We start from the raw sequence: 13,755 nt of genomic DNA, 5'->3' as shown, positions 1-13,755 counted from the left end.
TGTATTCTCCATGACACAGACAGTCTGTGGTTTGTACTTGTTTAACTTGTGTCTAGTTTCTGAACAGATATGAGGAGCTGTGAGCTCTGAGGGCTAACAGCTAACGGCTGATGTTGATTTTGTGGTTCGCATTGGAGATGACGTCACGGCTCCGCCTACACTGCGTTACTATGGTAACTGCCCCAGTTCCTAAACTGTAATGGAAACGCAGCATAAAGTGAGCCTGGCTTACCAAGGCCTAGCTATACCGTGTGAGGCCCTGCAGTGGAAATGCGCCATTAGAGACACTTTTAAGTATTGGATGAATGCAAATGGAGGACTTAGGATCAGACTTGCTCAATTGACTAATTTCTAGATAAAGGAAAGAAAATGTAAAGGGGTAAAAAGAAAAGGACTCGTATCACAGAGGAAGGGGCTGAAAAAATAAGCGGGCTATTAAAAACAATCCGTGGGCTAAATAACAGCATAAAAACACACAGAGAAGCTTTGGGAGTCAGAGAGGGGGACGGAGAGAAAGAGGGAGAGAAAGAGGGAGAGATTGATAGACTGGGGGAGATCTACAGAGGCAGTGAAACAAACGCACAAGGCAACAGGTTGGAATTAGATCAACACTATCAAGCAGCCCAGATACAAGCTGTGATACCTGGGAGAGGTGTGTGTGTGTGTGTGTGTGTGTGTGTGTGTGTGTGTGTGTGTGTGTGTGTGTGTGTGTGTGTGTGTGTGTGTGTGTGTGTGTGTGTGTGTGTGTGTGTGTGTGTGTGTGTGTGTGTGTGTGTGTGTGTGTGTGTGTGTGTGTGTGTGTGTGTGTGTGTGTGTGTGTGTGTGTGTGTGTGTGTGTGTGTGTGTGTGTGTGTGTTGTTAATCTATTTATTTACCTGTCATTGGCTGCGATAATGGTTTTCATCCCTTCTCTGTCTCAGTCTATCTGGTGACGGGGGATTGGGTTTCGTGTGTCGCTTGATAATCAAACCTGTATTTTCTCATCAGACTCTAATCAGACCAATTACACGCGTGACGGAGAGCGTGGGCAGGTTGATGTAGGGGAGCGATAAGGACACACACACACACTCACCCACACACTGTGGGATTAAGCGCTCTGTCTTGGGGTATCTGCGTCTCTTATCGGGGACAACCATCCCTGACATGACCCGTCAGCAGTCATGCCAAAGGTGTCTCTCACTCACACACACATGGATCATGCATGGGAGGCACCAAAAACAACCCATGTCTGAAAACTAAACCAGACTTCTGCTATCTCATCAAGCATTGGCACCCATCCATTTTTCAAACTCCTGTAACATGACCGTGGCTCTGTAATACAAATCTCTAACTTTCTTCTTCTTTTTTTTCCCGGCAGGCTTACGATGTTTTTGCGAGCCTGGGTATCTCCCGTCTCCTGGAACCGTCAGACATGGTGCTGCTGGCCATCCCCGACAAGCTCACGGTGATGACCTACCTGTACCAGATCCGCGCCCACTTCTCCGGGGAGGAACTGAACGTGGTGCAGATCGAGGCCAACAGCAGCCGCAGCACCTACAAAGTGGGTGACTTTGAGACGGACACCAACGCCTCCATCGGTCAGGACAAGTTCTACGCTGAAATCAACGACGTGCAGCACCACCAGGCTAACTCTGAGCCCGTAGACGCCGCTGGTGAAGTTAACGCCGAGTCTAACGGCACGAAAGCTGCTGAGGAAGAGGTGACGGAGCCAGGCTGGAAGGCGGAGGTAGTCAGCTGTCCAGCATCAGGCTCTTTAAAGTCTCCTCCAGTCCCATCGCCGCGCACAGCGTTAGCCGCCTCAGCAACAAGCTCTGAGGACAGGGGGAGTCTGCTCAAAGCCAAAACTTTAGACCTCAGCGAGTTACCTCACAGAGAGACGGAGAGGGAGAGACAGCAGCAGGCGGAGGACGGGGGAGAGGAGGGACGGGAGGGGAGTACAGAGCCAGGGTCCCCCACCAGGAGAGGGGCCTCCCCGCCCCACCAGAAACTGGGCTTCTCCTATAACAGGGACGCAGACCTCATCAAGAAGAAGAGGGCCAGCCTGCGTCACTCCGAGTCTGAGCCCGCCTCAGAGAGCACCCCCCCTCCCGCCAACCACACAGACAACACCCCCAAACAGGTAAACAAACAAATAACGGTCTTAAGGCAAACACACACTGAACAAGTGCTACAAAAGTAAAGTGGAGAAGTTCATCTAAAAGTGCTTTTATTTTTTTTATTTAGTGCCACCCTTTTTTCACTCTGCCGGAGATCATTTTTTATAAGAGCTGAAAACTTTTTATCACCAAAAGATGCGCTTGAAATCGTTAATGAAAGAGTGAAAAGAATAAGCGTTTGAAAATAGACATGGGGAATGCAAACTTATATATTTTATGCAATATTAGAAATTAAAGCGTTTTTATCAAATGTTTTCAATGAACATAAATAGACAATATTTGCTATTACAGCCAATGACAGGTAAATAAATACATTTACAACACACGCACACACACACACACACACACACACACACACACACACACACACACACACACACACACACACACACACACACACACACACACACACACACACACACACACACACACACACACACACACACACACACACACACACACACCTCTCCCAGGTATCACAGCTTGTATCTGGGCTGCTTGATAGTGTTGATCTAATTCCAACCTGTTGCCTTGTGCGTTTGTTGCACTGCCTCTGTAGATCTCCCCCAGTCCATCAATCTCTCCCTCTTTCTCTCCCTCTTTCTCTCCGCCCCCCTCTCTGACTCCCAAAGCTTCTCTGCGTGTTTTTAAGCTGTTATTTACCCCACGGATTGTTTTTAAGAGCCCGCTTATACTTTTTTTCAGGCTCTTCCTCTGCGATATCAGTCCTTTTCTTTTTCCCCCTTTACATTTCCTTTCCTTTATCTAGAAATTGAGCAAGTCTGATCTTTCATAAGTCCTCCATTTGCATTCATCCAATACTTATAGTGTCTCTAAGTGAGCCTGAGCATCTTCAACTTTAATGCTTATGGGTTTCTCTCAAGGGTACCTTAACTGTTGCTTTCTAAGAAAAGTATTTACTAATTAATTAAATATTTAGTTCTGCTGTATTTACTGTATTTCTGACTGGAGAGGAGATATGAATGAGAGGAATGGAGAGTAAAGAAGTGGTTTAAATGAGAGATGCTTCTCAATTTACAATCAATTATGGTGTCTTTTGTTAGGAGGAGTCTTTTTCCCCCTGATCCATGTCTCAGACTTTGCCCTGTTGGGTCTTTGAATATGAGGGAAAATGGGCCTGTCAAGTCCTTAAATAGTCCTTTAATTGGAAATTGAAAAGGTGTTGGATGCTAGTTTTTAATAATTTAAATAATAGACTTTCTTAATATCTTATGATTGATTAAAACTCCTTTTTGTTATAGAGGAAGAAAATCCCCAAATGCAGCCTCACTAATCAGAATACCTTTATTAGTCCCACAGAGGGGAAATGTACGAGTTACAGCAAAGAAAAGAGCCACAGACAGCTTAATGTTACATATGTTACATGCATTAAAAAGTACTAAGTTATGATATAATAACAAATATTATAAAAAATAAATAAAAAAAGTTACATAGTTTTCAAAGAACACATCCTGTAACAGTTCTTAGGATTTACTGTAGCAGCCAGGTATATATAGCACAGTTATTAACGGCATATATATATATATATATATATTGCACATATTGCACATAGTTTGTTGGTATTTAGCAGCAAGGGGTGTTATAGTCTGTATTGTGGTCTGTGTGTGTGTGTGGGGGGAGGGGGGGGTCTACTAGGGGCTGTGCTGGTTGTATAGTCTGACCGCTGCAGGAAGGAAGGACCTGCGGTATCTCTCCGTGAGACAGCGGGGGTGCAGCAGCCTGTCGCTGAAGGAGCTGCACAGTGAGGACAGGGTGTCCTGGACGGGGTGGGACACATTGTCCAGTGCAGTTATGTGCAACCAGGAATATTTTCAGTGCCCTCAATATAGTTGAACTTGTCCTTCAGGGGTCAGTAAGGGATACATGAAATTATCTCAAGGCTAATTATAAATCCTGCTCCTCACACGACCCCTGGCTCGGTCTGTATGATGAAGACTAATTCACATCTTGCTACCAGGTATTAAGATTCTGACAGCGTTTACCTGCAGCTACCTGCCCGGCCTGTAAATGGATCGTTCAGGTTTTTATCGTGCGCCCGCTCTGATTGAAAGTTTCTACATCAGTCATCATAAGACAGAGGATGTGGTGAACACTCATTCCCTCCTGGCACTCGCTAAGCTTCAAATCCCGACCTTGTTGATGCCATTGCAGAGATGACCGTACCCAAACTCTCCCGTTCTGCATTAGATGTTGTCGTCAGCTGTCTGCAGACCCAGACACACCGCGGCCGTAACATGTGGCGACTTCAGAAGGCGCCCGGAGAACTCCCTGCTTTGACATTTCATTATATTTTTCATTATATTTCTCATCCCTTCAGTTGATGGCAGTCGGTGCCGTGACTGCTCAGGCGTGGCGACGCTTTGCGCCGAGCACACCTCATCTCTTCTCACACACACACCCCAACACACACTGAATACATTGCTGCCTGCGTTGGTTAACCCCAGATTACCGCTTCCTGTTTACAAGTCGAAAGGTCACGGGGCAGGCGGGGGGGGCTGCAGGGGGTTATGACAGCTATGACACCCCATTTTGATCTGCTGTTATCAAGTTAGCGGGGATGCATCCTCGCCTGATGCATGCAGTCAGACTTGACTTGCTGAAAGGATGTCTCTAAACAGCTGTCTGTAATGTGGTCTGTCTGAGTCAAATGTAAAAGCTCTGCTTGCCCTCTTTGCTCCCCCTTATAATGCAACCAGGATTACCCTGCAGATAAAACTCTAAGCTAGGTGTGTTTTGCTTTCTTGTCAAAGCCGTCATGCTCTCCACACCACTGGACCCAGACAGCCCGTTTGTAGGCCGGCCCAAAGTGCAGGCCCTGTTTATCACGGGGGGGGGGAAATACCCTGCTCCTAGATTTGGGTCCGCTTGTCTTTATTCTTTTCTACCTCCACCTGCTCACTGTACAAGAGGCAGTCTGAAAGCTATTTGTACTTTTCTCTCTGTCAAACTGTGTGTATTTCTGTGGCATGTCACTTATTTAGGTTTAGATTTCAAAACGTATTTATTTGTTAAGAATCATATATTAGTGAAAACCCATCCAAACTTGTTACATTGTGAAGACAAAGTGTTTTATTAAGAAGCTGCAAAAACCAATGATGTTTTTTTATGGTCTTGGCAATGAACCTGTAGTTTATGATGTATTTTCTTTTTTTAAAGGAGCCAGCACCTGTATCAAGCCCCCCCGCTGAGAAGGTGAGTACAGTTTGACAAGAGAGTAAGAGACTGCACACGCGAACATATTCTCATATATCCATATTTGTGCAGTCAAAAGCTACTTTGGAAACTCTTAAATAATCCTGTATGGGCAATCTACAAACACTTATTTAGTTCATCGAAGAGGTGTGTACAGGACTGTAGCGAACCATTAGCATTGTTTTAAGTCATTACGTTCGTCCTGTGGTTGCACACAGAGGGTGCTGTCCCGTCAGGAGGAGCTGAAGGAGAGAGCCCGCCTCCTCCTGGAACAGGCCCGCAGAGACGCCGCCATGAAGGCCGGAAACAAGAACGTCCCCAACTCAGCCCTCACTGCACCCAACAGGGCGACCAGCGTCTGTGATGTAAGTCAAAGGTTGAAGTGTGTGTGTGTGTGTGTGTGTGTGTGTGTGTGTGTGTGTGTGTGTGTGTGTGTGTGTGTGTGTGTGTGTGTGTGTGTGTGTGTGTGTGTGTGTGTGTGTGTGTGTGTGTGTGTGTGTGTGTGTGTGTGTGTGTGTGTGTGTGTGTGTGTGTGTGTGTGTGTGTGTGTGTGTGTGTGTGTGTGTCAGTCTGCGATGTTTTTCAGGTCTGTTAAAAAAAGTCAAAGCTGTCCCGAGTTTAAATTGTCTGTCCCGGCCTCTCTGCTCCGTGCACTGGAGTGTCGTATAGCATCGCCTCAGTGTGCTGGAACAACTAATAGAGTGACCAGCAGCCTCTTCAACACCCTCATGTCACTCCCGCAGTCCTTTTTCGCTGCTCACTAAACTCGCAACATGCTGGAAAAGCCTCTGTCATCCACTTTGTCGAACACTTTATGGAAAGGCTTTAAAAGGAAGGAAGACTTTTCCTTATTAACTTCTGCTCCGACTCTCTTATGGACTGCTGAGCGTCACAACCTGAACACGACAGTTAGGACTTCCTCTTCTCTCTTTAAACATTTCGTTCCCACCTTGGTCATCTTGACAAATTTGCTGCCCCCTCAATTTCTGTGAGCAAATGTGGTACACAAACACCTGTCAGCAAAAGTACATTTGTGGTAAAGTGGGGTTGGAATCGCTGTTCCGAAGCAAACTAGACTAGAGAAGACGTGAGAGAAATTGCCCGCTCTGAACCGAGCACGCTCCACTGAACATAATATACTGGGAGGAGGTGGTGGGGGAGGGGGGGGGGCACACTGATGGACCAGGAGTTACCCTGGGAAAGCACTGTTGTCAAATCCTCAGTGACGTTTCCCAAATGTTTCACGGAAAGGGAAAACATCTGGTCTTGTGAGAATTGTGACGACAACGGATTTGAGGGTGAAATGAAATAAATACCCTTTGGTAATGAAATATCTGAAAGGCAGCAGCCGCATGCCCCTGCTCTCTCTGCTGGAATCCTTAAAGAGATATATGCCCTTGAATAATTTTGGTAAACAGTGTGTGTTAGTGTGTGTGCCTGCTTAAGTACATAAGTCTGTGTTTGTGTCTGCGTGTAAGCATCCAAAAATGTGTGTGTTCATGTTTGCGTGCAGGCCACAGGAATAACCATTTCAGGGATAATCCGAGGAATAAATGAGGAACTTCCAAGGACTGGTGGCGTTAAAAGTCTTCAGAGAAAGAAAGCAAATTAAAAGAGTTTTTCAAAGCTGTCGCACTGCCGATATATTTCTAAAAAAAGGTCCTCTTCTGTCCCTTGTTGTGCGGCAAGATAGCTGACTCCACTTAGATTAGCTCCTTAAAGTCAGACCCAAGCCTTCGCCCTTCCTCCCCCCCCCTCTCCTCCTGATTTCCTTACTCATTTCCAAGGACAATTGGTTAATAACCCCGTCACACACACACACACAAACACACACTGATCCCATGCATAAAGGAAGGAGGGGCGAGCGGAAGATATTGAATTGTTTACACTTTTTTTAATAGAAAACATTGATCAAAGGAATACGACTGGCCTCCGGGCCAATGTGCTGATAATTGTTAGTGATTCAGATTAGATTACTTGATGTCTTGTTTTGATTAGCGTGTGTGTGTGTATGTGTGTCGGTGTGTGTGTGTGTGTCCATGTTATCAGCTGAAGAGGCCCAAGCCTTTCCCATTTAACTCTCCATCCGTCTAAGTAGGTGCTTTGCGGTTTAGCATGCATAAGGTATAATTTAATTCAATTAAAGCAGGCTTCATTCTTCCAGGGAAGTGGCTAATGTGGGGGCAACACAATGATTTTGGAAGGGGGGGGAGGAGGGGGCTGCATTGGATGTTTTGGGGGTGAAGCATTCAAGGCACAAATGATACATTTGTTCAAGAGCTATTAACTAAACTCATGTGTTATTCAGAGTTAACATTTTTATTCACCAGTAAAATCCCCAATAAGTAAAAAGATATGAGTTGAAAAACTAAAATATTAATATGTTGCTGCATTCATTCTCTAAACTGAATAAGAGCATCTATTCTAATTGAGTTTTATTAAGGGTCAGGTATGTTCACTAATGGGACTTTTTTGCTTAAAGGAAAATGTTCATTATTGAAGCCAAAACCCTCCTGAACTGCTATTGATGAGAAGCTTTCTGAAATATGGTATTTTTTCAAATTAATTTGTTCACATCTTAAAGGTGGGGGAGGTAATTCCCTTCAGAAACACTTTTTGTTATATTCCATGGAATGCTCTTAACATCCCGATAGCAATGAATACATTAAATGCTTTGACAATAAATACATTAAAAAATGTCATCACCGTGGCGCTGTAAAAAGCACGACCAATCATCTGAGCCGGCCCGGGTAAAATAACTGGATGGCCTACCTGCCTGTCAGCCTTCCATCTGTGCACAAACTTATCTTGAACCTTTAATTGCCCCCATTCACTCAAAATAAGACATTTTTGTAAATGACTAAATTACTAAAATGGTATGTTTTTTTCTCCATAAACAGCACTTAATAAAATGTGTGTCTAAAGTCTTTCTCACATCACACAGCTGTGCTTGTGCTCATCAGAAACAAATCTCTCTTTAGTAAACATGTTATCATTTTTCTCGCATCTTTTTATTAAAGGTGGGGTAGGTATGTTTGAGAAACCGGCTCGAGATACACTTTTTGTTATATTCCATGGAATGCTCTTAACATCCCGAAAGCAATGAATATCTTAAAGGTGACCTATCATGCAAAATGCACTCTTGTACGTCTTTTATACATGAATATGTGTCCCTGGTGTTCCAGGGAACTCACCAAGTGTCAGAAAACACAACCCTCTCTATTTTCCTCCATACCTAAATCTCTTAAAAAGGGGCTACAACGGATCTGATACAGACTGATCCAGATTTGAACACTTCTGTGACATCACAGAAGTGGCGCTACGGCTATTGGGCCAACTCCCCCAATCAGGAGGAGACAGCCACGGACATTGCCGTTGGAAAGCGCTGGAGACGCTGTAGTACATATGCCAGGCCTGTAGATGGTGCTGTTCTCACAGAATCAGCCCATGCAAAGACAGTGTTACATTGAGCGAAATGAGGAATGGCTAAAATGCATGATCTGTTTGGTATTTTGAAAAATAAAAAGTATAAATATGCCTTATATAGGTATGGTCCTACACTATATTATTCAAATATAGCATGATAGGTCCACTTTAAGTGCTTTGACAAAAAATCCATTAAAAAATGTCCTCTGTGGAAGCCGTAGTACTTTAAAAAGTACGACCAATCATTTTAGCCGGCCCGGCTAAGATACAGTGGGGCAAAAAAGTATTTAGTCAGCCACCAATTGTGCAAGTTCTCCCACTTAAAAAGATGAGAGAGGCCTGTAATTTTCATCCTAGGTACACTTCAACTATGAGAGACAGAATGGGGGGAAAGAATCCAGGAAATCACATTGTAGGATTTTTAATGAATTAATTGGTAAATTCCTCTGTAAAATAAGTATTTGGTCACCTACAAACAAACAAGATTTCTGGCTCTCACAGACTTGTAACTTCTTCTTTAAGAGCCTCCTCTGTCCTCCACTTGTTAACTGTAGTAAGGGCACCCGTTATCAGTATAAAAGACACCTGTCCACAACCTCAAACAATCACACTCCAAACTCCACTATGGTCAAGACCAAAGAGCTGTCAAAGGACACCGGAAACAAAATTGTAGACCTGCACCAGGCTGGGAAGACTGAATCTGCAATAGGTAAGCAGCTTGGTGTGAAGAAATCAACTGTGGGAGTAATTATTAGAAAATGGAAGACATACAAGACCACTGATAATCTCCCTTGATCTGGGGCTCCACGCAAGATCTCACCCCATGGGGTCAAAATGATCACAAGAACGGTGAGCAAAAATCCCAGAACCACACGGGGGGGACCTAGTCAATGACCTGCAGAGAGCTGGGACCAAAGTAACAAAGGCTACCACCAGTAACACACTACGCCGCCAGGGACTCAAATCCTGCAGTGCCAGACGTGTCCCCCTGCTTAAGCCAGTACATGTCCAGGCCCGTCTGAAGTTTGCTAGAGAGCATTTAGATGATCCAGAAGAGGATTGGGAGAATGTCATATGGTCAGATGAAACCAAAATAGAACTTTTTGGTAAAAACTCAACTAGACGTGTTTGGAGGAGAAAGAATGCTGAGTTGCATCCAAAGAACACCATACCTACTGTGAAACATGGGGGGGGGGACATCATGCTTTGGGGCTGTTTTTCTGCAAAGGGACCAGGACGACTGATCCGTGTAAAGGAAAGAATGAATGGGGCCATGTATCGTGAGATTTTGAGTGACAACCTCCTTCCATCAGCAAGGGCATTGAAGATGAAACGTGGCTGGGTCTTTCGGCATGACAATGATCCCAAACACACCACCCAGGCAACGAAGGAGTGGCTTCATAAGAAGCATTTCAAGGTCCTGGAGTGGCCTAGCCAGTCTCCAGATCTCAACCCCATAGAGAATCTTTGGAGGGAGTTGAAAGTCCGTGTTGCCCAGCGACAGCCCCAAAACATCACTGCTCTAGAGGAGATCTGCATGGAGGAATGGGCCAAAATACCAGCAACAGTGTGTGAAAACCTTGTGAAGACTTACAGAAAACTTTTAACCTCTGTCATTGCCAACAAAGGGTATATAACAAAGTATTGAGATGAACTTTTCTTATTGACCGAATACTTATTTTCCACCATAATTTGCAAATAAATTCTTTAAAAATCAGACAATGTGATTTTCTGGATTTTTTTTCTTCTCATTTGGTCTCTCATAGTTGAGGTATACCTAGGATGAAAATTACAGGCCTCTCTCATCTTTTTAAGTGGGAGAACTTGCACAATTGGTGGCTGACCAAATACTTTTTTGCCCCACTGTAACTGGATGGCCTACCTGCCTGTCAGCCTTCCATCTGTGCACAAACTTATCTCGTGCCCTCATTGGTCATGTGCGCCTTTGTGTGTTTTGGAGGAGGGGCTCTCTAAGGAAATGGCAGATTTCTTCCAGTTGGGTATTTTCAAATTCTAGCGCACTCAAGCTGGTTTCTCCCAAATTACCTACCCTACCTTTAACATGAATACAAAGTGTGTGTGTGTGTGTGTGTGTGTGTGTGTGTGTGTGTGTGTGTGTGTGTGTGTGTGTGTGTGTGTGTGTGTGTGTGTGTGTGTGTGTGTGTGTGTGTGTGTGTGTGTGTGTGTGTGTGTGTGTGTGTGTGTGTGTGTGTGTGTGTGTGTGTGTGTGTGTGTGTGTGTGTGTGTGTGTGTGTGTGTGTGTGTGTGTGTGGCTCTGTTCTCTTGACCTACGCTCTCCCTCCTGCCATCCCTAATTGTAGCCCACAGTGACTGGTTCTTTCATCTAAGGTCACAGGTTCAGTTTCCTCTCTTCCTCTCCCTCCCTGTCTTCTCTCCCTCTCTCCCTCCCTCCCTCATTTCACACTCTTTTTGTGTCCGTCTATTTTATTCACTCACTGTCGGTTTCTCCTTTGTATATCTGTGCTTCTCCCTCTCATGTCATCATCCTGTTCTCTCCATCATGTTGAGCTGTCTGTCCTTCTCTGTGGTCTTTAATGGTCAAGCAGTACTGCTAATTGTTTTCAGCCCTCCTCCTCCTCTTCCTCATAGGTGGCCTTCATAGTGCAGATGTCTTGTAATGTTGTAATGTCACAACCCCTAGTCACACAGCAGCCTGGTGGGAAATGAATGAGTTTTCCTAAAAAATCTTAAATCCAATAATTTATTCTCTAATTTTAGCTTTTAAGAAACATCCCAGTTTTTGTTTGTGTTTTTTTTTTTTTTACTCTTTTAGTATTTCCAACTGTTATTCTGTTATTATTTGTGTGTGTGTGTGTGTGTGTGTGTGTGTGTGTGTGTGTGTGTGTGTGTGTGTGTGTGTGTGTGTGTGTGTGTGTGTGTGTGTGTGTGTGTGTGTGTGTGTGTGTGTGTGTGTGTGTGTGTGTGTGTGTGTGTGTGTGTGTGTGTGTGTGTGTGTGTGTGTGTGTGTGTGTGTGTGTGTGTGTCTATTCGCTTCAGGTCTTCATCCATTAGCAGATGAGAACAGTAATTTCACACCGGCCTGGCCAGGCTAATTATCAGGATCCACACTAGTGTGTGTGCGTGCGGACACACAAGCGTCTACTCCTGTGTGTTTCTTTGCAAAAAAATATGTTTGCAATTATAAAGCACCTGTGCGCTTTTGCATTCTTTAGAGTGTGTGGGTGTGTGTGTGTGTGTGCACGCACATGACTCAGTGTTTTCCAGGTAAGAGAGTTCCCCTGCTCACTGACTCGTTGTGATTCCTATAATTGGGTCCCGTTTGATTTTTGCCGACCAGCAACCCGACCCCCTCCTCCCCATCTCCCCCCTCTCCTCCTCTTCTGAAGTGGAGGGGACTCCTGGGTCTCTGCTTTTGTGACCTGTGGGTGTTGTCATCTACTCCCATCTGCTGTCTGTCCTCTGATCCTGACTTAACTGCATTCATGTCCTCATTTACTCCAAGTCCTCTGGCTGACTCCTGCATTCCTGACAGTTCCCAAAATGAGACATATTTCATGATCAGTTAAGTAATCATAACATTCATAACAGGCTAATTGTGACCTGGCTTTTGGCCCTAATTGATGAACACGAGATAAGTGGAAAGTGAAAAGAACATTGTAAGAGGTGACACATTCAGACAGCCAACTTATCAAGAGAAAGACACTGTGTGATGTGAGAGTTGGGCATACTTGCTAACAGTAGTACGTTTTCGGGACTAAAAACATGTTTCCCAATATTTTCCGGATACCGGTAATTATGAAAATCTGAAATTGTGTTAAAATACAAATAATTAAGTTACAGCTTTAGCCCATCACTTTTAGTTAAAATGAACAAAACAATTATTGTAAAGTCCACCTGGATAATAAAAGGATAGATATAATGAAAATTAAAAGTAACAACTTTATTCAAGTTTTTCCTAGCTCACAAGCAAATTCCTCTATTTTTGTTAAATCAAGCTCAAATGTTCCCTAACTGGATATTTGAGGTTTGCCATGATGTATTTATTGGGAATATTTCTTTATCGCGATTAGCAAATGAAATTCTTAAACCAGACAAATACCAGAACACAGAGTACACTTATTCCTCTTTTACCATTCTAATTTCCGTTTCTAATCTTACTTAATCCTGTAAGTATTTGGTAGTTTTACAACGCAATAATATAATGGCGCGTAGCACGGTTTAAGCGTGCCGTGCCAAACCCGGCCCGTTTTTTGCTGCGTTTCCACTAGGGGTAGTTCCGGCTAGCGGGTACTTTTCTACAGTTTTTCTGGCTCTCCAAAATCGTGGTTCTTTCCGGGCCAACAACCGGGCTGAGTATGCTAAACTAGTGAGAGAATCGCTGGCAAGGGGGCTACAACTACAACAAGATGAACATATTTGACCGTGATTTAATTATAACACGTTCCAAAATGATGCCGAAGTAACAACATCCTGATACCGGTTAGTAAAAACTATGAATTAATGCTTTGACAAGTCTGCAGACAGACGGCAGGCGAAACACCTTTTTAAAATGCGTGTTTTCTAATGGAGATTTGGCTAAGCTAACGCAGTATATGCTCCGACTGTCTAGTTTCTGAACAGATATGAGGAGCTGTGAGCTCTGAGGGCTAACAGCTAACGGCTGATGTGGATTTTGTGGTTCACATTGAAGATGACGTCACGGCTCTGCCTCCACTGCGTTACTATAGTTACTGCCCCAGTTCCTAAACTGTAATGGAAACGCAGCAGAAAGTGAGCCTGGCCTAACGAGGCCTAGCTATACCGTACTAAGCCGTGCGAGGCCCTGCAGTGGAAATGCGCCATTCGAATTCTAATTGCAAAGTATGTGTGTTCGGGCAGTCCCCCAGTGAAGGGCTGTCCTGGCAGCACACATAAAAGAAAAATCTCTATTTTGAAAATGCAAATGTGGCCTTGTCTGCTCTGCTGTCCACACTTTGTC

General features: G+C 44.3%; 1 protein-coding gene across 1 annotated transcript in view; it reads left to right on the top strand.

Moving 5' to 3' along the window:
* ehbp1 (EH domain binding protein 1) overlaps nucleotides 1-13,755 on the top strand; it is a 154,638-nt gene that overhangs the window by 76,230 nt on the left and 64,653 nt on the right. Inside the window, exons 14-16 of the mRNA XM_079689974.1 lie at nucleotides 1,358-2,119; nucleotides 5,334-5,369; nucleotides 5,588-5,734. Coding sequence (XP_079546100.1) covers nucleotides 1,358-2,119; nucleotides 5,334-5,369; nucleotides 5,588-5,734 — 945 coding nt within the window. The remainder of the gene's footprint in view (nucleotides 1-1,357; nucleotides 2,120-5,333; nucleotides 5,370-5,587; nucleotides 5,735-13,755) is intronic.

Source organism: Notothenia rossii, assembly GCF_949606895.1.
Source record: "Notothenia rossii genome assembly, chromosome: 6".
Lineage (NCBI taxonomy): Eukaryota > Metazoa > Chordata > Actinopteri > Perciformes > Nototheniidae > Notothenia > Notothenia rossii.
The sequence above is the reverse complement of the archived record's forward strand: the minus strand, read 5'-3'. Positions and strand labels throughout refer to the sequence as shown.